This window comes from Schistocerca piceifrons, chromosome 1 (assembly GCF_021461385.2).
Source record: "Schistocerca piceifrons isolate TAMUIC-IGC-003096 chromosome 1, iqSchPice1.1, whole genome shotgun sequence".
NCBI lineage: Eukaryota > Metazoa > Arthropoda > Insecta > Orthoptera > Acrididae > Schistocerca > Schistocerca piceifrons.
The window spans coordinates 685,233,611-685,256,262 of NC_060138.1; the positions used below are offsets into that span (position 1 = coordinate 685,233,611).

At 42.5% G+C, this 22,652-nt stretch overlaps 1 protein-coding gene across 2 annotated transcripts in view; it reads right to left on the reverse strand.

Moving 5' to 3' along the window:
• LOC124709427 (flightin) overlaps positions 1-22,652 on the reverse strand; it is a 64,065-nt gene that overhangs the window by 23,076 nt on the left and 18,337 nt on the right. The window contains exons 2-3 of one of the 2 annotated variants that reach the window (XM_047240838.1): positions 15,162-15,334; positions 1,598-1,865 (exon numbers count right to left, since the gene is read on the reverse strand). In XM_047240838.1, coding sequence (XP_047096794.1) covers positions 1,598-1,865; positions 15,162-15,210 — 317 coding nt within the window. In that variant the 5' untranslated portion in view covers positions 15,211-15,334. The remainder of the gene's footprint in view (positions 1-1,597; positions 1,866-15,161; positions 15,335-22,652) is intronic. The other variant, XM_047240839.1, reaches the window with a different exon arrangement.

The following is a 22,652-nucleotide window of genomic DNA, read 5'->3' on the forward strand; positions in this document are numbered from 1 at the left end:
TTATGCCACCTGTTGCACGTTAATGCTTACGTACTACTTTGAATTAATGGTAGAGATATTTGAATGTGCCGTGTGCCGTTTATTACCAACAGCTGATATATTACATTGCACTGAGAATTACACATACAATATCATATTTAACTTCTTGTGATGTGTTATTTAGTATGTTTCTCGTGCCATCGCGTGTAACTTACAGGCAACGTCTGTGATTTTAGATATTTATTTCTTGGTACTTCTCTTGGATGGTACTTAGGTCGTTCCTAAGTACCACTGACGCTCTTCCTCCTAGCTTAGGGTCGATGCCAGTCTCATTTGTGCTGCCTACAGTGTCTAGTATCTTCTTGTGACTGGATCTTATCTTCCCACATACTATTCCAGTTCACGTTGCGATGTGTTTTAGGATAAACTGTTTCATACCTCATATAATCTCCAGTCCATAATTGTATTATAAACACTATTATTTCTCTCTGCACGACCTGCTTGTGCAGGATATTTTCGGAGGAAACGGATTTTCATGAAATAAGACGTTCTTGGTAGCGAGTGAGGCAGAATGGGCATTGCACCCATTTATTACAACTGTCACGTAGTGTCTCATTCATTATTGAGTTCAGTTGGAGGTTTTCTCTGCCTCGTGATGACTGGGTGTTGTGTGCTGTCCTTAGGTTAGTTAGGTTTAAGTAGTTCTAAGTTCTAGGGGACTGATGACCATAGATGTTAAGTCCCATAGCGCTCAGAGCCATTTTTCAGTTGGAGGACGATTGTTAATGTCGCTGGCGACAGATGCTATATAGGGTAAAGTAATCTAATTTGGAGATAAACCCTGTAATTCTATAAATAATTAGGTGATTGGGCATATACTACTGCGGAAAATGATTATGCGACTTAGGTTTGTATGTGCACGAAGTAATAACAGCAGTATCATAGCATTAAGTTTTGTTTTAGTGGAGTTGCATTTTTAGTGGTACTGTGAATGGGAAACATGGACTGCTGATCAATGGCGTTATATCGTATTTAGCGACTAATAGCGATTTTGCAGTACGCCGGATGACCATCGTGAGTGGATATGGCTACGATCTGTTGTCTAGCATCATGGTATAGTCGGCCATCGAGTATGAACTCAGTTCACGGCTGGTAGTAACTGGGAGAACCCTGATGGAACGGCGGTAAATCACAGAGGTCCCACGTCCTCATGTGTTACACTATCGTGGTACCATTTTTCAATAGGAAAATACTCTGCCACACGTGGCACCTGTCTTTAGGTACTCCTGAGGAGAGCAATATCCTGGGATCTGCCCCCTATAGAACACGTATTGGAACGATTCGGACGTCAAATCTGTTCTGGGGCAGTATCCGAGATATCGAGGAGCAGTTAGGACAGTCGTGTGCCAGCTTTATGACACTCTTCCCAAATGGATGTGTGCACGCATCCAGGCCAGAGGGCCGCGGGGAAGAGGCTCAGTGTGATAAGGGAGTTCATACTGCCATGTTCTTTGTACATTGGCGCTTTACTTTGTTTGCCTTCCCTTTCTGGATGCTTTACTTTTTTTGTCAGGCAGTGATGTATTGTAATAGTGTTGTGTGCAAGGAGGCAGCGCACCTGTTGTCTAGATAGTCGATGACGTCGGAGTAGTAGTTGTGACGGTAGTCGTAGAGATACTTGTACTGGAGGTTGGTGGGGCGGCTCCAGTAGCGGAACTTGAGCGGGCGGTCGGGATCCCTGCTGGGCCGGTACTTGGGCTTGGATTCCTCCGTGCCTTCCGGCGCAGGCGGCTGCTCCCCACCCTCCATCGGCGGCGGCTCAGACGCCGGCTCAGTCCCCGGCTCCGCGGCCGCAGCCGGAACTTCTTCTTCCGACATCTCCCTGGCTGCGGAAAGAGCGCCAATCAGCTACACATCCAAATGTCAAGTGCAAGGTGCATATTAGACTTCGTTAATTGGTATCGTAAAACAAGGAATACAAAAATTTAAAAAAGTAAGCCCTGAACCCCTCAAACTGATCACGATACAGTTTACCCAGTATTAAGAGAGCCACTGGATGCATTAGCTAAATCATTTCATTTGATTTTACACGTCTTTTAATGCTCGATATGTGTGCAACCTGACGTGTCGTTCAAGGACGACGAGAGGGTGGAGCCTCGACATCAGAGGTCGTCAAAATGCGGTCCGCGGTTCGCAGTTCTCACCTGCATTATTCAGGACGGTTCAAAGATAACTGCACGCACTTCATAGGTGTAATGTATGGATGAAAATAAGAGTAAAACGTTTAATAAAGTTTTCTCTGAAATTGCTTTATTTCAAAGTTATGCGGTAGGATAGGGGTCACAAGTGCAACATAAACAACATGAAATTAATTCTTCTCAGAAAAAAAGACACGAAGGGACCCGAAATTCAACTCAGCTACGTACTGTACTTTTAACCCAGTTCGTGTTCAATATGATGTCCGTGTCGACGAAGACAGCGACGTGCTTGACTTCTTACCGCTCTCGGAAAGTTACAGACTCCATTCATCTCATCTGCACAGCCACTTTCAGTTCGCTGCTGTAGTTGTGCTACGTTCTCAATTGAAACACCATAAACTGGTTCTCCGAGACGGCCCCAAAACACTCCGGTGTTTATGGTTCGGAAGATCTGGCCCACCAAGCAACTGGTCCAGCACGACCTGTCCACTTACCGGGGTCAGTGTTGGGCCATCAGCAAGTGTCAGCGTCCGAAACATTCAACAAAACATCATCTATTTGGGCTTTCGGAGCCGAAAGCCCACTCATGTACCCTTGATGACTGCACGACATAAAGCCTTACACCTTGTCTGTCAATACTGATGGTTCAAATGGCTCTGAGCACTATGGGACTCAACTGCTGTGGTCATAAGTCCCCTAGAACTTAGAACTACTTAAACCTAACTAACCTAAGGACATCACACACATCCATGCCCGAGGCAGGATTCGAACCTGCGACCGTAGCGGTCGTGCGGTTCCAGACTGTAGCGCCTTTAACCGCTCGGCCACTCCGGCCGGCTCGTCAATACTGACATTGGGCTGTAGATGACTGGAAACATGTTGCCTGGCCGGACGAGTCTCGTTTCAAATTGTATCGAGCGGATGGACGTATACGGGTATGGAGACAACTTCATGAATCCATGGGCCCTGCATGTCAGCAGGGGACTTTCAAGTTGTGGAGGCTCCGTCATGGTGTGGGGCGTGTGCAGTTGGAGTGATATAGGACCCCTGATACGTCTAGATATGACTCTGACAGGTGACACGTACGTAAACATCCTGTCTGATCACCTGCATCCATTCACATCCATTAAGCATTCCGACGAACTTGGGCGATTCCAGCAGGACAGTGTGACACCCCACATGTGCAGAACTGAACTGCTACAGAGTGGCGTGGCTCCAGAAACATTCTTCTGAGATTAAACACTTCCGCTGGCCACCATACTTCCCAGACATGAACATTAGTGAGCATATCTGGGATGCCTTACAACGTGCTTTTTTCCAGCCCCCCCCCCCCCCCCATATTCTTACGGATTTATGAACAGCCCTGCAGGATTCATGGTGTCAGTTCCCTCCAGCACTACTTCATACATTAGTCAAGTCCAAGCCACAACGTGTTGCGGCACTTCTGAGTGCTCGCGGGGGCCCTTCACGATATTAGGCAGATGTACCAGTTTCTCTGCCTCTTCAGTGTAATTTATGTACGTAACCAGTTAATAATAAGATCGGTACATATGCGGCCCAAGGTGCCACCCTCACAACGTCAGTATTGGCTCCTGAATAAAAACGTTTGACGGTCACTGCCTAGACACAGAGATTACGGTGGGTGTTCGACTACAGTACCCGCCATTTACAAAAGTAAACCACACCACTAGAAAGATTGGTTTCCCCCCCAGGAGACTTCATGCTGATACCCTGTAACATCGACCCTAACCACGATAATGCCCTCAGTTCGGCGAGGAAGAGAGTTCACAAGTTTCTTCAGGTCCATCTGAAGCCATTAACTGAGAATTACTCGTACATACCGTAGAGTTACCAGACTGTGGGGATATGGGGGTTGCGTTTCACCGCTGTTCCAAATATGACTACAGAGCTTTATCATCAAATGCTCACACAAATATTGTTTCATGTAGACGGTAAGCAACTAAGGAGCGTTGGTAAACATATAAAATATTGGGAATATTGTTTATTGGCTAAACTCGTTCCGGCAGTTCAGTCAGTCTCAGTAGCCGTTCGAAACAACAAACAATAAACAAAAACACATTTGTTTACATTACATCGATAAATTCAACGAACATCTGACTACATTACATAAATTAAAAATGATATCATATTACGAAGGTACAAGTATATCGAATAGGTTCAAAGATATGCGAATGGCTCAAAGACTTATTAAGTGCCGGCCGGGATGGCCGAGCAGTTATAGGCGCTACAGTCTGGAACCGCACGATCGCTACGGTCGCAGGTTCGAATCCTGCCTCGGGCATGGATGTGTGTGATGTCCTTAGGTTAGTTAGGTTTAAGTAGTTCCAAGTTCTAGGGGACTGATGACCTCAGAAGTTAAGTCCCATAGTGCTCAGAGCCATTTGAACTTATTAAGTAATAGACCCCATTATGGAGTCCTCGACGGCGAGAGTATGTTAGAGACAAGGGTTTCGTCAGGAGTGCCTAAGGGGAGTGTGAAAGAACCGCTATATTTTCTACATACATAAATGATCTGGCGAGCAGGGTGGACAGCAATATGCGTTCGGGAAGGTGTCGAAGTTGAGTGACTATACGAGGATACAAGATGACTTAGACGAACTTTCTGGCTCTAAATGTAAAAAAAAACAAATCTGTAATATCTCGATACAGCATTAGTGGTGTCCTGCTTGACGAAGTCAGACTGTTTTAAAATCTGGGCGTAATGGTGGGAAGCGATATGAAATGGAATGAGCATGTGAGGATTGTGGTAGGAAAGGCGAATAGTCGACTTCGATTTACTGGTAGAATTTTGGGGAGGTGTGGATTATTTGTAACGAAGAACCGATAGAGGACACTAGTGCGATCTGTTCTTGAGTAATGCTAGAGCGTTTGTGATCAGCGCAGGTCGGATTGAAGGAAGACATCGAAGCAATTCAAAGGTAGGCTGCTAGATTTGTTACTGGTAGATTGGAGCAAGGCCCTAGTATTACGGAGATGCTTTGGGAACTCGAATGCGAATACCTGGAGGGAACATGACGTCCTTTTCGAGGAACACTATTGAAAAAAATTTAGAGAACCAGCATCTGAAGCTGACTGCAGAAAGAGTCGACTCTCAAATGGTTCAAATGGCTCTGAGCACTTTGGTCATCAGTCCCCTAGAACTTAGAACTACTTACACGTAACTAACCTAAGGACACCACAGAACACCCAGTCATCACGAGGCAGAGAAATTCCCTGATCCCGCCGGGAATCGAACCCGGGAACCCGGGCGTGGGAAGCGAGAACGCTACCGCACGACCACGGGCTGCGGACCGACTCTCAGCAACATACATTTCGTGTAACGACCGCGAAGACGAGATACGAGAAATTGTAACTCATATGAAGGTATATAGAAAGTCGTTTTCCTTCGTTCGGAGCCATTTGAACCATTTTGTTACTGACAAAGTGTGACACAAGTCTCGGATCCCTTTCGGTTGGGATCTGTTTGCAAGCACCGCTCTGACGCCGAGTTACGTGTCTATGAGTGTACACCATTTCTTGTAGACACGTTGGACAGTCCGACTTGATACACCAGCAAGTCGGGCAACTTCATTCTCGGTGTGGTCTTGGACACAACCAAACATGACAGCTCCTTTCTGCCATTCTGTCACATCTTTACATAGATTCATCTTACTGCATTAATTACAAACAATTGACTGGCTCGTACACACCACACCACATTGTGTAATGCGTATGGAGCCGGGGACCTAGAAACGACGGAGAGGCTTCGACCCGCCATAGCCTCAGTGGTCCACACCCCCACAATAGGCCACAGCAGTCCACTCACCTCGCCGCCGCCGCACACCGAACACAGGGTTATTGTACGGTTCGGCCCCCAGTGGACCCCATCCAGGAACGTCTCATACCAGACAAATGTAACCCCAAATGTTTGCTTGGTAGAGTAATTAAGGTGTACGCGTACGTGGAGACAGTGTTTGTGCAGCAGTCCCTGACATACTGTAACTGAGGCGAAATGAGGGTAAATCCCTGACATACTGTAACTGAGGCGGAATAAGGGTAAATCCCTGACATACTGTAACTGAGGCGGAATAAGGGTAACCAGCCCGCATTCGCCGAGGCAGATGGGAAACCGCCTTAAAAACCATTCACAGGCTGGCCGGCACACTGGACCTCGACACAAATCGTGCCGGGGACTGGCACGCCTTCCCGCTCAGGAAGCAGCGCGTTAGACCGCGCGGCTAGTTGGGCGGGCCCACACCACATTACTGACATAACTTACGTAAGCGGTAAAAGGTCTAATGACCCACTGCTACATTATCTACAGTGGTCCAAAGTCACTCGTGTTTTGTTGTAAGAGGGTGAGTACTATTTTGACTGCTGAGCTTACTTGTGAATGTGGATCATAGTGGGTGAGCTGGTGGCTTGTATCGTGAGATAGACGCCACTTTCCAGTCCTATAGTCCTATTTCACTCTGACGTAACCCGCAAGTTGTCTGACAGATGCTGTTTCTAACCCATCTCATAATACTTAACTTTGATAGTTTGATATTCAAGAATAATAACCAAAAACTTTCTTTTGATCAACCAGTTGCTGCCGAAAACATTGCTCAACGATGCCATTATCTTGCACTGTCAGCGGTGATTGTACATTCTAAGCTGGAAAAACAACAACAACGACGCACAGCTCCTAGTTGTCGAGCCTTATGGTGGGTGACAATCAGGTTGGTATCCTGCCGCTGTCCAGGGCGTCTCCAGACACGTCTTTTCTGGTCATCAGGGCTCAGTTCCAATCGGGACTCATCACCGAAGACAACTCTACTCCAGTCAATGAGATTCCAGGCCGAAGACATGTCTGGAGACGCCCTGGACAGCGGTGGGACACCAACCTGATTGTCACCCACCATAAAGCTCGACAACTAGGAGTAATGGTCTGGGGTGCCATTTCTTATCATAGTAGAAACCTTTGGTTGTCATCCACTGTACCCTTACAGCACAGCGGTACGTCGACGATATTCTACTCCCTGTTTTGTAGCCCTTCATGGCAAGTCGTCCTTGACTTACATTTCAGCAAGATAATGCTCGCCCGACAATGACGAGAGTGTCTACTGCTTGTCTTCTTGCTTGCCGAGCCCTGCCAGCAAGGTCGCCAGATCTATCCCAGATTGAGAATGCTAGGAGCATTATGGGCAGGGCCTTCCAACCATCTCGGGATTTTGACTATCCTACTCGCCAATTGTGCAGAATTTGGCGCAATGTTTCTCAGGCGGACATCCAACAAATCTATCAGTCAATGCCAAGCCGAATAACTGCTTGCATAAGAGCCAGAGGTTGACCAACGCCTCCTTCACTTGCTCAATTTGTGAAGCTCTTTCTCTGGAATAAATCATCCAATTTTTCTGAAATTACTCATTTATTTGTCTGTACATGTACTTCACATCTACCGATTTCAGTCCCATTCAGATAATTCTGCATCTGTCCCTCGTCGTTTTTTTTCTTGCCTTAGAGTATATTAAGGTCTTAGGAGTTTCAATAAATACCATTCCATTAATGGTGGTGTGATCTCTGTATCACACCCGTACCATCCATCCACACCCCCTGAGGTGATGGTTTGCGTAAAGGACGGATTTCGGTAGGTGACCTCGATCAGTCAAATCTCCAGCAGTTTCCATCTATCTTGTCATTTGCTCGTCAGTCATCTTGGGCAGCACAGTTAATCCATTGGCTTGCAAACGGGAGTAGTAAGGTTAAAATTCTAGTCCAGTGACTCAAATTTAAATTTTCTTTTTTTCCCTACATCGATTAACATGACATCTGGGATGGTTCCATTGAAAGGTCACAGCAGATTTCCTTCCTTGTCCTTACCCAATCCGAACGTGAAGTCTGTCTCATATGACCTCATCGCCACGAGACGCTAAACTGTAATATTCCCTCCCTCCCTTCTTCCTTCATTCCTTCCTTAGGTGGCAAAAGTCGGAGGAGATCTTCTACTTGCCAAAGCCTTTGTCTGTGAGGAAGTTAATATTGTCATTGCTAATTTCTAGTTGCTAATATCAGTCTAAGTGACAGTCGCCCTGTTTGTACCAGTATCTATCGCTCTTGGTTGAAGTTTTTGATATTTGTGATTTGAGAGTGCGTGAACAGCGAATCTGCGTCATTACTTTGGTGGTTACATTTACTGCCAGTACTTTAGAGTAAAAGATTTGAATTCACTTAGGCGATTTCAAGACATTTGGTCGCAATGATATCACTAGCACTCTATGCATGGGATCTTTATGTCCTAAGGGGGGCAGACTCTATGCTTTTGACGTGGCGACAACTGATGAACGTATTGCGAATACCTCGAGTCGGAAAAAACTTTTGGTGCCACGGTCAAGTGGCTTTGGAATGTGTCCTGACGGGGGTCATCGTCGACTATCGCGGGTTTCAAGTGCTGCTAAAACGGATGCAGTGCAGCAAGTTGTGTGTCAGTTCAATACTGGAATACAACAATCAGTGGGCAGCCATTCCAACCAGAATTGCTCCTTACTACGCGGTGCAGAAGCTACAGCCCATATGTGTTTGACGAAACCGATCTCTCAGTGTTCACAGACGACTTCCTGAAACCCACGTATCCATGTAATCAGGTAGATACAGTATTTCTTGACTTCCGAAAAACATTTGATACAGTATCACATCAACGCTTAGAAAGGAAAGTACGATCATATGGGGTATCAAGCGGAATTTGCGACTGGGTACAGGACTTCTTTGTAGGGAGGAGACAGCTTATTATCTTGCACGGGGAGTCATTGAGAGATGCAGAAACGTATTCACGTGTACACCAGGAAGTGGGTTGGGACCCTTGCCATTCATGCTGTACATTAATGACCTTGCAGACAACGTTAATAGTAATCTCAAACTTTCCGTTGATGATGCATTTATACTATTCATGCTGTACATTAATGACCTTCCAGACAATGTTAATAGCAATATCAAACTTTCCGTTGACGATGCATTTATCATAATGTAGTACTGTCTGAAAAAAAAGTAACACAGATATTCAAAGTGGTGTAAAGATTTTATCACCGAGTCATAACTGGAATCGGTCAACTCATACAAATATCTGGGTGTTAGAATTTGAAAGAATGGGTAACACACTAGTAGCGTAGGGCCAGTCGTACGTAAAGCAGGTGGAAGGCTTTGTTTCATTGGTAGGATACTGGCAAAACGTAATCACTCAGCAAAGCCATCCTAGGATATTGAAGAAGAGTGTGGGACTCATAGAAAATAAAATTAACCGGGGATAATGAACATATCCAAAGAAAGGAAGAATGGTACGGGTTTGTTGCTGGCGAAATTCTGAAGAGCCTGAAATGATAGAAGGTTAAAACAGTCGTCAACTAAGCCTCCTTACAGTGTTTGAAGAAACCCAGTGTAGTGAGAGATCTAGGAATGCACTATAGTCCTCTATGTACCAGGTGATCAAAAAGTCAGTATAAATTTGAAAACTGAATAAATCACGGAGTAATTTAGATAGAGAGGTACAAGTTGAAAACACATGCTTGGAATGACATGGGGGTTTATTAGAAGAAAAAAAAAATACAAAAGTTCAAAAAATGTCCGACAGATAGCGCTTCATCTGATCAGAATAGCAATATTTAGCATAACAAAGTAAGACAAGCAAAGATGATGTTCTTTACAGGAAATGCTCAATATGTCCACCATCATTCCTCAACAATAGCTGTAGTTGAGGAATAAAGTTGTGAACAGCACTGTAAAGCATGTCCGGAGTTATGGTGAGGCATTTGCGTCGGATGTTGTCTTTCAGCAGCCCTAGAGATGTCTGTCGATCACGATACACTTGCGACTCCAGGTACCCCCAAAGCCAATAATCACACGGAGTGAGGTCTGGGGACCTGGGAGGCCAAGAATGACGAAAGTGGCGGCTGAGCACACGATCATCACCAAACGACGCGCGCAAGAGATCTTTCACGCGTCTAGCAATATGGGGTGGTTCTAATAAAACCCCATGTCATTCCAAGCATGTGAGTCAATTTTTACCTCTCTATCTACATTATTCCGTGGTTTATTAAGTTTTCAAATTTATACTTACTTCTTTCACCTGGTATTTTCCCGTAGGAACCGAGAAGACATAACAGAGGTCTTTAAGCATTCATATTGCGCTTCGTGCGTGAATGGATTGGAAACATATCCTAGCACTTATATGGACTCAGTAAGTGTGTTATACATCCATTTTTATCTCTGTAAGAAGTTATCATTTCCTAACTGTCGGAGTTGGCGGTCGTGTGTGTGTGTGTGTGTGTGTGTGTGTGTGTGTGTGTGTGTGTGTGTGTGTGTGATGTGCTTTCTTGTGTGAGTGAAGGTGTGTGTGTTTTCTTTTCTGACGAAGGTTGTGTCCGAAAGCTAATGTGGAAGTGTCTTTTAGTTGTGCCTGTCTCAGTCTGTCTTTTCCTCACATAATTGGTGTTCGAACCTGGATTTTCTAATGTTTGATTATATATGCATAGATTATACATTGGTGGCCTAAAGACAACCTTGGGTGACATCAGTTTGGTTTCGTTTATGCTCATTGATTACAAACCCGGACTAAATCTGAAAGTACTGCCGTCTACCTGCCCATGTCAGAGCTGCATATCTGCATTACGCTCGTGGCTCCTGTTAGCTGTATTGTTAACAAGCGCCACAGCGTGGCGACCCACAACTAAGCAAGTAGAGTGGGCTAACATTAATGGTAGTTGTCTGCCCCGATAAGAGGTAGCGGTACTGTTTCACAACTTTTCCGTCATCGAAAATTTGTGTACCAGCAGTGCCCACGTGTGTCTCAGTTCCTTTCCTTGAACGAGGATCACTAAGTGACTGGATTAGCGCAATGAACGAATTTTGTGTCTATGGCGATCATTTTGTGATGACCCATACAGATCGGAAAGTGTGCCCATACCCTGGGGCAAGGGGGGAAGAGGGCGCCCCCCTCCCCATCTCTAGCTCTCAGGGAAATGAAAAAATAAAATATAGTCATTTGCTTTTCTTACAAAAACGGTTTGAAAGTCGGTATTATGTAGGTTTTTAACAGGGTTGGAGCTGGATCTTTATTATGGCTACGTACCAGTCGCCTTCCGGCTTCAAAAAAATTAAAAATACTTCATAACCCCCCTCCCCCCCCCCCCACAGGTTTGCCGCCCCCATATCCCTCTACAAACTGTCGTTTGGGAGTTCTTGCAGATCGTATACTTTCCGTGAGTCCAAATGAATGGATTACCAAGTATCAAAAATTTGTTACACTTTGCCAACGATGGGGTAATTAACTGTATTGCAGGAGGGAGTTGAGACCATGTTACGAAAAACATGACTGGATTAGAAACCATAGTTCTTATTATAAGGAATTTAGCATACCTAATTCCATTATTCAGGTAGGAGGATTGGTATTGATTGCTAACGATATTAGGAGATATGCAACAGCTGAATGTCCAACAGACCAAATAGTACCAGAATGGTGAACAGTCTTACCTTGCAAATGGCCTGCATTAAACATTCAACAATAAATATCTCGAATTATAGGTAGCTAACTGAGCGCAGTTCTAGGGCTTTAAGGCATTTTCTAAAATAATGCTGTTTTCAACATAACCGGCTCCCAATTAAACTTTTAGGATGTTGAAGATAGAAATCATACTTCTGTCGGAGTTTTTTGTCACGCTGAACCAAAATCTTACTTTAGTCCAACCCTGGCCAAAGACGAGAAATGTTAGTAATAGAAGTAAAGTGAGATTATTTACAAAGCAACAATTTCAGTCTATTACCACAGTCATTTCTGAGAAAGAAGAGAACCGAGTCGTTACAGGTGGGAATAGGCGTTTTTCTTTTGGAACTGCTGTGAACTAGCTTCATGGTTGGCTGGGTTACAGTGCTTCTTTTTCAAGGCAGTTGATGTGTGACTTCGGAATGCAAAGACGTAATCGAGGAAATACGTGTAGTATTAGTAACCATCTTTGCAAAAAAGTGGTGGGCACGTTAACTGAAACGGAAAGACATCTAACTGTGAAAATGTTCAAATATCAGCAGGTTGACCATTGCTAACTACGATAGTCCTTTGTAACTACAATATGCTGTTGATAACATTTTTCAGATTACGTGAGGTGGTGATGATCTCTTATACGAATTCGTAGCATGATGAAAAAGTATACTCTGCAGCGATTTTTCAAGTGCATTTCCTCCAGAACGCAGCTAGAGACAGAGCAGTTAAAACTGGCGTCACACAAAAGATCTATGTGAAGTATTTGACTCATTAGGTGATGAATTCTAATTTTGAAAAAAAAAAGAAGGAAACCGAAAGCTTTGTACTGGAATGCGGTGGAATTGAAACGCCCGTCCGGTTACCCTGATTTCATTTTACTGAAATCACTGCAGGCAAATCCAACTTCGATTCTCCCACTCAACTATTACTCCGATGTAATGACCTTAAAATATAATCTATCTCCATTTGTTTTTTTAACAGTATTATTAATAAAGACAGGGATATCTTTTAGGATATTTGCTTTTTCCAATGGGAATCTGTTCATCATCTGCCTTTGTTGAGATACTTCTTGTTTTACTGTCGTGGAATTTTAATTTGATTCTGAAGTGTAGCACTCAACATTTCTGTATAATATAAATTGTTGTGTTTTTATGTTTTGTTCTCGCACATTGCTTTTCAATTGTTGTTGCTGTGGTCTTCAGTCCGAAGACTGGTTTGATGCAGCTCTCTATGTTACTCTATCGTGAGCAAGCCTCTTCATCTCCAAACAACTACTGCAATCTACATCCTTCTGAACCTGCTTTCTGTAGTCATCTCTTGGTCTCCCTCTACTATTTTTACTCCCCAAACTTCCCTTCAGTACTAAATTTTTCATTCTGTTCCGTAACTCCTCATACTTACGTTATCTACTCATCTAATCTCCGACATTCTTCTGTAGCACCAAATTTATAAACTTCTATTGTCTTCTTGTCTAAACTATTTATCGTTCATGTTTCACTTCCATACATGGCTACACTCCATACAAATACTTTCAGAAAAGACTTCCTGACTCTTAAATCTATACTCGATGTTAACAAATTGCTCTTCTTCAGAAATGCTTACGTTTCCATTGACAGTCTACATTTTACATCCTCTCTACTTTGACCATCATAAGTTATTTTGCTCCCCAAATAGCAAAACTCATCCAATACTTTAAGTGTCTCATTTCCTAACCTAATTCCCTCAGTATCACCTGATTTAATTCGACTACATTCCATTATGCTCGTTTTGCTTTTGTTGATGTTCACCTTGTATCCTCGTTTCAAGATAGTGTCCATTCCATTGAACTGTTCTTTTAAGTCCTTTACTGTCTCTGACAGAATTATAATGACGTCAGAAAACCTCGATTTTTTTTACTTTTCTCTGAACTTTAATGCCTGTTCCAAATTTGCCTTTTGTTTATTTCAATGCTTGCTCAATATACAGATTAAATAATATCGAGGATAGGTTACAACCCTGTCTCACTCCCTTCTCAACCACGACTTACCTTCCGTGCACTTCGACTCTTATAATTGCCGTTCGCTTTCTGTACAAGTTGTAAATAGCCTTTCGCTCTCTGTATTTAACCCCTGCCACCTTCAGAATTTCAAAGAGAATATTCCAGTCAACACTGTCAAAAGCTTTCGTCTGTAAATGCTATGACGTAGGTTTGCCTTTCCTTAACTTATCTTCTAAGATAACACATAGGGTCAGTATTGCCTCGTGTGTTCCTGCATTTCTCCGAAATTCGATTACAAGTCAAATGATATCTATTATAATGCAAGATACGTATAAAAACGTCAGATTGAGCTCCTTAATGACTGGTTGCGGCTAATAGTGTATCTGCTCCAATAAAAGATAGAAAATGCTTTAACTTTATTTTAGAACTACTCAAAATCATATCATAATTCTAAATTCTTTTCGAGTGTTCGTTACATCACTCGCATGTCTGTAACGAATAGGCGGCAAAGAGATTTTACGGTACATATGTGTAAGGTACGCATGTATCAGACATGTTAGCTACTTATACAGATGAAAATGGATGTATAACACACTTTATGAGCCCATAGTAATATTCCCTCGTTTCATGTTTGAGATTTCTTACTTCACGTTCCGGAAAATCATGAGCTGTTTTTTGTTGTACCTCAGAACGATTGTAGGACATAGTTCTAAGAGACCGCATTACCTGTGGATTCTTTACTCAAAACATTTCAAAACCACAATTGACTTGACAATGCAATAACCAACCGATTAACAAAATATACAAACAAGACGAAAAGCATTTGATATTTTGCCGTTCTTTACTGTGCACCTTCTTCGTTGATTGACACTGTACCATGAAATCTCTGACGCTTCTCCGCCACGAGTCCTGTCTTAAATTTTATAATCCATGTTAGAATATTCTCTCTGCAAGTGTTTTTTTACCCTTGTGTTTGAGAATTCAACTATAAAAGCGTTTTGCTCCTACTGTGACTGCATTATTTGAATCGAAATAAAGACAGCTCTGGAGTTTTATGTTCCAAACGGCTCTTCATTTCTTTATCTACGGTCTAACAAGAGTGATCTTCCTTTCCTATTTTATCTTTTCGAATAATCAGCGATTACAGTGGCTGATGTTACGACTTTCGCAACGTCTACATCACATGAAAAATTTAAATTAAATTATGAATAGGAGAATAATTAGTTAAATGTATGACAATAAATTTGCAATAAAAATAAATTAGTACAAAAAATATTAATTACAGTTACAATATCTATCTTTATATTACAAAATGAAATAAATCAGTAAAAGGAAACTGTTCGCTTGCACACAAAAGCAAGAGGGTTACACACAGAGTCCTGTACACGGTTAAGTGAGTGAAAAAAAAAGGACATTCGGTAAATTCATTAAGAACACATTGTGTTGATGTTAAGTTTTTATATTAACATGCCAATCATACACTTACGCATTCTCAACTCACCGTTGTAAATATTTGTACTGTAACCGCTGCAAACGCATGCGTATTCCATGGCAAATTTTGTTAATCCAAGGTAGTGCTATAAAATTGTATCTTGCTGTGTCCATTCATGAAGTGCACAGGTTACACATGGGAGTGGGATCCATGCTATGTAAGGTATAATTTTAACTACTCATCTGTAACATGGCAGGTTTAAATAAAATAAAATATTAGACACTGTCATAAAATGAAAACAAGTAAAGAGCACTTTCTACTCTAATTTTTGATAGAAGGTATCAGGTATCGGATTACTATCTACGCTAATAAAAAGTTAATGATTGAAAGGTTAATATCAGTACTCAGGTATAACACAAGATAATATTTTGTCCATTAAAATCAAAATGTAGTGAGATTGGGTTTATTTGAAGTAAATTGGCAAGAGGATGTAAATTAAAAAGTTCAACTGTTACAGGTAGCGATTAAGAGAACAGTGAATAGCTTTTTAGTTCGACTTGATATGGTTCTGAGCGCAAAGTGGTCCCGTATGGGCACTGTTCACTTCTCTCATTAACATTCTTTTAACCTCATAGATACAGAAACTGCGGAAGTACTGCTGTGTTATCTGAAACTTTTATCTAATTTTACGTTTATATATACAGGTATGCTCTGCATCCCAATTAGCGATGTGTGGTGGAACGTACATCCTTTATCTGTGTGGTGTACCACTGCCATTCCCCCTGTGAGATATATGTAGGAAGAAGTAAGATTTTGACGGACTCTTCTGGGAAGGCACACTCTCGAAAATTTAGCAGTCAGCTTCTCCGCAATATACGAAAACCGTAGTAATTCCTACAAAGGAGTGTTTTGATGTCCACCAGTCATTACACGCGTGCAGGCATGTGATTTATTATTCTACAACATGTTGACATTAGCGACCTAGAACTACAGTTACGTAGTTGTCGAAGACAGTAACGATCTGTGCCTTATTCCACCGTTTCAAACTCTTTGTTGCTCTAGTAACAGGCGATAAATCGCTGCTAGAAGGGAAAAAAGTTCTTTCCTTTAATTAATATAGCATCGAAGAGATATTCCTTGGGGTCCAGTGATTTTTTCTCTTTCATACTATTTTAATATTTATTTTTCCTGCAAATGCGAGATATCTTATTTTCTTATTATTGTGCGTCAGTTGAAGGGAAGAACGTTTCCCTCCGTACTTGATATTCTAGAACGGCTGCGACTGCATCGTTCTGTGTTCAAAGCAAGAGAAATTGCCACAGAAATTAGGGTTCTCAACAAAGATGACGCGTTTTAGCAACTTTGACATCTACATTTACAGCAATGTAATTTTGGATACCTGATCTACATTTTAGTGGTAGTGTCATTCGTAATATTAATTATGTATATTATCTAGCACAAAAGAAATTTATTTGCGACTTACCGCCTGTATGACTGAGTTCCCGAACAGGAATAAATCGTAAAAGCTTGCGCACAACGTACTAGGTTGCTGAAATGCTGAAGATCAAGTGTGCAGACATCATATTCACTACGATGAGCATGCCACAGCAGTTGAAATTGTAAAAAAATGGGCATCTCTTCTGTGATGTATTTATTGTTTTTATTATTTGCTTGGGAGTGTCAGTGCAGAACGGATAAAGTTTTTGAGAGCAGAGTTGAGGATATTCGTGTTTCCCGCCGCTCTGAGCGAGCCCTGTGTTTATGTGCATGTAGCCGGTTGAAATTAACCGCTTGTCATGATTTTTCGGTAACATCCTTTCTTGTCACGTTTTGGATTAGTCGTAGGCTATTACTCTACTGCAAATGTTAGCCTTTAGTACTCACAGTTATCAAGAATGCGTATGCGACCACATACATTATGATCACAGATTCTAATAGAGTTTGTTAAAGGTGTTGGATATTTTATAACGATGGCTGTCGTGTCTTTTATTCAAATATTCATTATGTTTGATGCAGAATTGTTGATGGAAGCAGCTAGTCTTCGTTTTTCACTCCCAAAACAAGACGTTGCAACATAGTTGCAACTGCAGTAACAAGCGAAGATCTTATGTTCACAAGAAATAAACTATTTCGTTCAGAGGTGTTCAGAGACCATCAGCCAATACCTTACATTAAATATCTTTGGCATTTAAAACTAACACTTATGGGTTTCAATATCTGTGACCTTGCATGCTTTCTTGTTAACTAAGAAATTCAAAGGGGAGCATACAGCGACTGTCTTTCCTGCATTTAGTTCATCACAAAATTTTTTCTGCATTTAGTTACGTATCTGAAATGTAATCATATAAGAGAATGAGCTCTTTGTACTTACTCCTGTATATGGGAAATGTATTTATTGATACAAACAGGAAGAACTGAAGTTCTATCATATCCTAGTTACGAATCGTGAGATGTAAACTATGTGTGTTTCGTTTGTGCATTCGGTATTCTATAAAGTAACGTTATTCTAGATATACTGGCACAGCATATTTAATGAGGGAATTCACAATAATTAGCGACGAAAAGATATCGCTAATGTGCTATGCTGAAGTCTTTGTCCGAGAATTTATAAACAAACACCATCGAAATTATCACGAGTTGAATCAGTTTAATTCGAGCTGGGAATGATTTAAATCTATGGAATCTACATCTACATCTACATCTACATTGATACTCCGCAAGCCACCCAACGGTGTGTGGCGGAGGGCACTTTACGTGCCACTGTCATTACCTCCCTTTCCTGTTCCAGTCGCGTATGGTTCGCGGGAAGAACGACTGTCTGAAAGCCTCCGTGCGCGCTCTAATCTCTCTAATTTTACATTCGTGATCTCCTCGGGAAGTATAAGTAGGGGGAAGCAATATATTCGATACCTCATCCAGAAACGCACCCTCTCGAAACCTGGCGAGCAAGCTACACCGCGATGCAGAGCGCCTCTCTTGCAGAGTCTGCCACTTGAGTTTATTAAACATCTCCGTAACGCTATCACGGTTACCAAATAACCCAGTGACGAAACGCGCCGCTCTTCTTTGGATCTTCTCTATCTTCTCCGTCAACCCGACCTGGTACGGATCCCACACTGATGAGCAACACTCAAGTATAGGTCGAACGAGTGTTTTGTAAGCCACCTCCTTTGTTGATGGACTACATTTTCTAAGCACTCTCCCAATGAATCTCAACCTGGTACCCGCCTTACCAACAATTAGTTTTATATGATCATTCCACTTCAAATCGTTCCGTACGCATACTCCCAGATATTTTACAGAAGTAACTGCTACCAGTGTTTGTTCCGCTATCATATAATCATACAATAAAGGATCCTTTTTTCTATGTATTCGCAATATATTACATTTGTCTATGTTAAGGGTCAGTTGCCACTCCCTGCACCAAGTGCCTATCCGCTGCAGATCTTCCTGTATTTCGCTACAATTTTCTAATGCAGCAACTTCTCTGTATACTACAGCATCATCCGCGAAAAGCCGCATGGAACTTCCGACACTATCTACTAAGTCATTTATATATATTGTGAAAAGCAATGGTCCCATAACACTCCCCTGTGGCACGCCAGAGGTTACTTTAACACCTGTAGACGTCTCTCCATTGATAACAACATGCTGTGTTCTGTTTGCTAAAAACTCTTCAATCCAGCCACACAGCTGGTCTGATATTCCGTAGGCTCTTACTTTGTTTATCAGGCGACAGTGCGGAACTGTATCGAACGCCTTCCGGAAGTCAAGAAAAATAGCATCTACCTGGGAGCCTGTATCTAATATTTTCTGGGTCTCATGAACAAATAAGGCGAGTTGGGTCTCACACGATCGCTGTTTCCGGAATCCATGTTGATTCCTACATAGTAGATTCTGGGTTTCCAGAAATGACATGATACGCGAGCAAAAAACATGTTCTAAAATTCTACAAGAGATCGACGTAAGAGATATAGGTCTATAGTTTTGCGCATCTGCTCGACGACCCTTCTTGAAGACTGGGACTATCTGTGCTCTTTTCCAATCATTTGGAACCCTCCGTTCCTCTAGAGACTTGCGGTACACGGCTGTTAGAAGGGGGGCAAGTTCTTTCGCGTACTCTGTGTAGAATCGAATTGGTATCCCGTCAGATCCAGTGGACTTTCCTCTATTGAGTGATTCCAGTTGCTTTTCTATTCCTTGGACACTTATTTCGATGTCAGCCATTTTTTCGTTTGTGCGAGGATTTAGAGAAGGAACTGCAGTGCGGTCTTCCTCTGTGAAACAGCTTTGGAAAAAGGTGTTTAGTATTTCAGCTTTACGCGTGTCATCCTCTGTTTCAATGCCATCATCATCCCGTAGTGTCTGGATATGCTGTTTCGAGCCACTTACTGATTTAACGTAAGACCAGAACTTCCTAGGATTTTCTGTCAAGTCGGTACATAGAATTTTACTTTCGAATTCAATGAACGCTTCACGCATAGCCCTCCTTACGCTAACTTTGACATCGTTTAGCTTCAGTTTGTCTGAGAGGTTTTGGCTGCGTTTAAACTTGGAGTGGAGCTCTCTTTGCTTTCGCAGTAGTTTCCTAACTTTGTTGTTGTACCACGGTGGGTTTTTCCCGTCCCTCACAGTTTTACTCGGCACGTACCTGTCTAAAACGCATTTTACGATTGCCTGAAAACACAGATTAAATGCGAGACCTAAGCACTTTCAACCAACTGTCACACAGGTTTATTTGTTGACGAGTAAAAGATGTGGTATTAATACTTCATCCACGTTGTCATTTAAATATAAACACAGACAACTTTTATGGAAGAGATCATGAGAGGAAATACATGATATAAACATTTCGTACTTTGTGTTGATTGCTTAAGAAAAAAATCTGTACTGATCACGCTTTCCTGTTTTTATGTCTTGTGCCACGTGCCGTTGTCTCAGTTCCACAAGATTTTTTAAAGGATTCAAGTACATCCATCGAGTAGCAGAAAACGGCTCGAATAGTATTGTAAATATAGATATATGGGCAAATTTTCCCGATATAGCTTTTATAAATGATGTCACAACGCTTTAGGGTCAAAATTACGCATACAGTAAGAGAATGCTGAACTGAATATTTTAATGTAAGGGCTCAACGTTTGGAAATGAATATTCAGGCCATACGAGACATGTGTTTACAAACTGCTTGTATTTCATAACCAAAACCTGTTTGCCACTTTGAAAAACGATGCACAGTCCTCTGAGATGTGACCACGGCGGAGTTTACCACTGTTCACAGTTTATGACTCGTTGTCACAGATAGAGGGTTATTTGTTACAAGCACCTGCAAATGTGCCTTTAAGGGATGGAGAAGGAGGATGTAGTACTCTAGAAGCTCATCGAACGCAGAGGAAAATTTCACAGCAGCCGTCGTGGAACTCGCAAGGAATTCATCGCCGTGGATGGAGACTTACGAGAAACTAGTTCAAGTCATAGATGGGTTTCCGAAGTTCTCGATAAAGAATTGTTTGCACAATAGAATATGATGAGATGGTCCTAAACCCTATGGCGTTGTAGATAACATAGATGGAATAGTAATCTCACACCTATAATAAAGAAAGTGTCCAAGCTATGGGTCCAGATCATTTTGATTCCAGTATTCAATTCTGTCAGCAAATTACCCGGTGAAATATTGCGTTGGCAGACTTCCTGCAGAACGAGCGAGGTGGCACAGTTATTAGCACACTGGACTCGCGTTTGGTAGGACTACGGCTCAAACCCGTCTCCAGCCATCCTGATTTAGGTTTCCCGTGATTTCTCTAAATCGCATCAGGCAAATGCCGGGATGGTTCCTTTGAAAGTGCACGGCTGACTCCCTTCCCTTTCCTTCCCTAATCCGATGGGACCGATGCCTCGCTGTTTGGTCCTTTCTTCCCCAAATTAACTAGGCAACCCTTGCAGTTCGCATCCTTCACAGTGAGACCTCTTTCAACCATGATAGTACACAGTGATTATAATTGAGCTTTCGCTGCTTTAGCCAGTTTAGACGGAAAACTACCGTATGGTTCCCCCACTTTATAAGCATGGTGTTCAGACTGCGCTGCACGATTTGCGTTGTCGGTAGTGTTAGTGTCATGACTTGCTGTTAGGCGCAGGTACCGATAGGCCGACGTAGGGTTGAAAAACAAGCACCAATGCATTACAGCTGCAGACAGTCAACATGCGCCTGGACAAGATGAGTAGGGCATTACTCGTAAAGCTGTTCTATAAAAACAACAGCAATAGCGTTTTTGCTCTTCGTGAATATCGACACACTAAAGGAACACGGAGAGGTCCTCTTTCTCCACCGGAGTTGAAGAAAATGATTCAGAAGTTCGAATTAAATGGTGACTTGAGGATTGCTCCTGCTGGGAGAGGCCGACGACCATTTGCGCCACAAATTGTTGAAAAAGTTACTGTTGCCATGGACGCATCTGCCATCTTCAAGCAGTGCACGAGCTGTGTCACTGCAACTGAACATTCGACGGTCCACTGTTGGAAAAGTGCTGCGAACGATTGTGAAACTGTTTCTAGTGCGCCGGCCGGTGTGGCCGTGCGGTTCTAGGCGCTTCAGTCTGGAACCGCGTGACCGCTACAGTCGCAGGTTCGAATTCTGCCTCGGGCATGGATGTGTGTGATGTCCTTAGGTTAGTTAGGTTTAAGAAGTTCTAAGTTCTGGGGGACTGATGACCTCAGCAATTAAGTCCCATAGTGCTCAGAGCCATTTGAACCTTTTTTTTTTTTTTTTTTTTTTTTGTCTGTAGTGCGGTTCCAGGCTGTCGTGTATGCAGATGGTCGTCATACTGAACAACGTTTGTAACGTGGAACGTAAACAAGATACGCAATTAAAAAATGTTACCCTTTTATATGGAAATTAAAATGTGTCTCTTTCCGTCTTTGATTCGTTATTTCTCTTCCGAATGCCCTTATAAATCTTTTTGCAAAGTTTCGTTATCCTACGATCACTCGTTTTTAATGGAGCCCTCTCAAGTAAAGAAAGTTTAGTTATAACCACATTGTATTCCATCCAACGTAAAAGCCTTGTCGAGAATAATGAGACTTGCCTTAAACCACTGGATGTGATTCTGTATTGACATGTGGGCTGAAATTCCAAGAGATCAAGTATTTGTTGCTGCCCTGTTTGAAAGGTGCAAGTTACCCAGTAAATGGAAATGCCGTGTGGCTAGGGCCTCCCGTCGGGTAGACCGTTCGCCTGGTGCAAGTCTTTCGAGTTGACGCCACTTCGGCGACTTGCGTGTCGATGGGGATGAAATGATGATGATAAGGACAACACAACACCCAGTCGCTGAGCGGAGAAAATCTCCGACCCAGCCGGGAATCGAACAAGGGCCCTTTGGCATGACATTTCGTCACGCTAACCACTCAGCTACCAGGGGCGGACAGTTACCCGGTGTTCAGTCGAGATGCTCTGCTACAGTAGATAGTGATTGTACCGCTGGTTATATGCGAGAGCTCGTGGTTTCAACACATCGGTGTACCATTATACCACAAATTAGTGTACATGAGTACCTGAACAGCAGA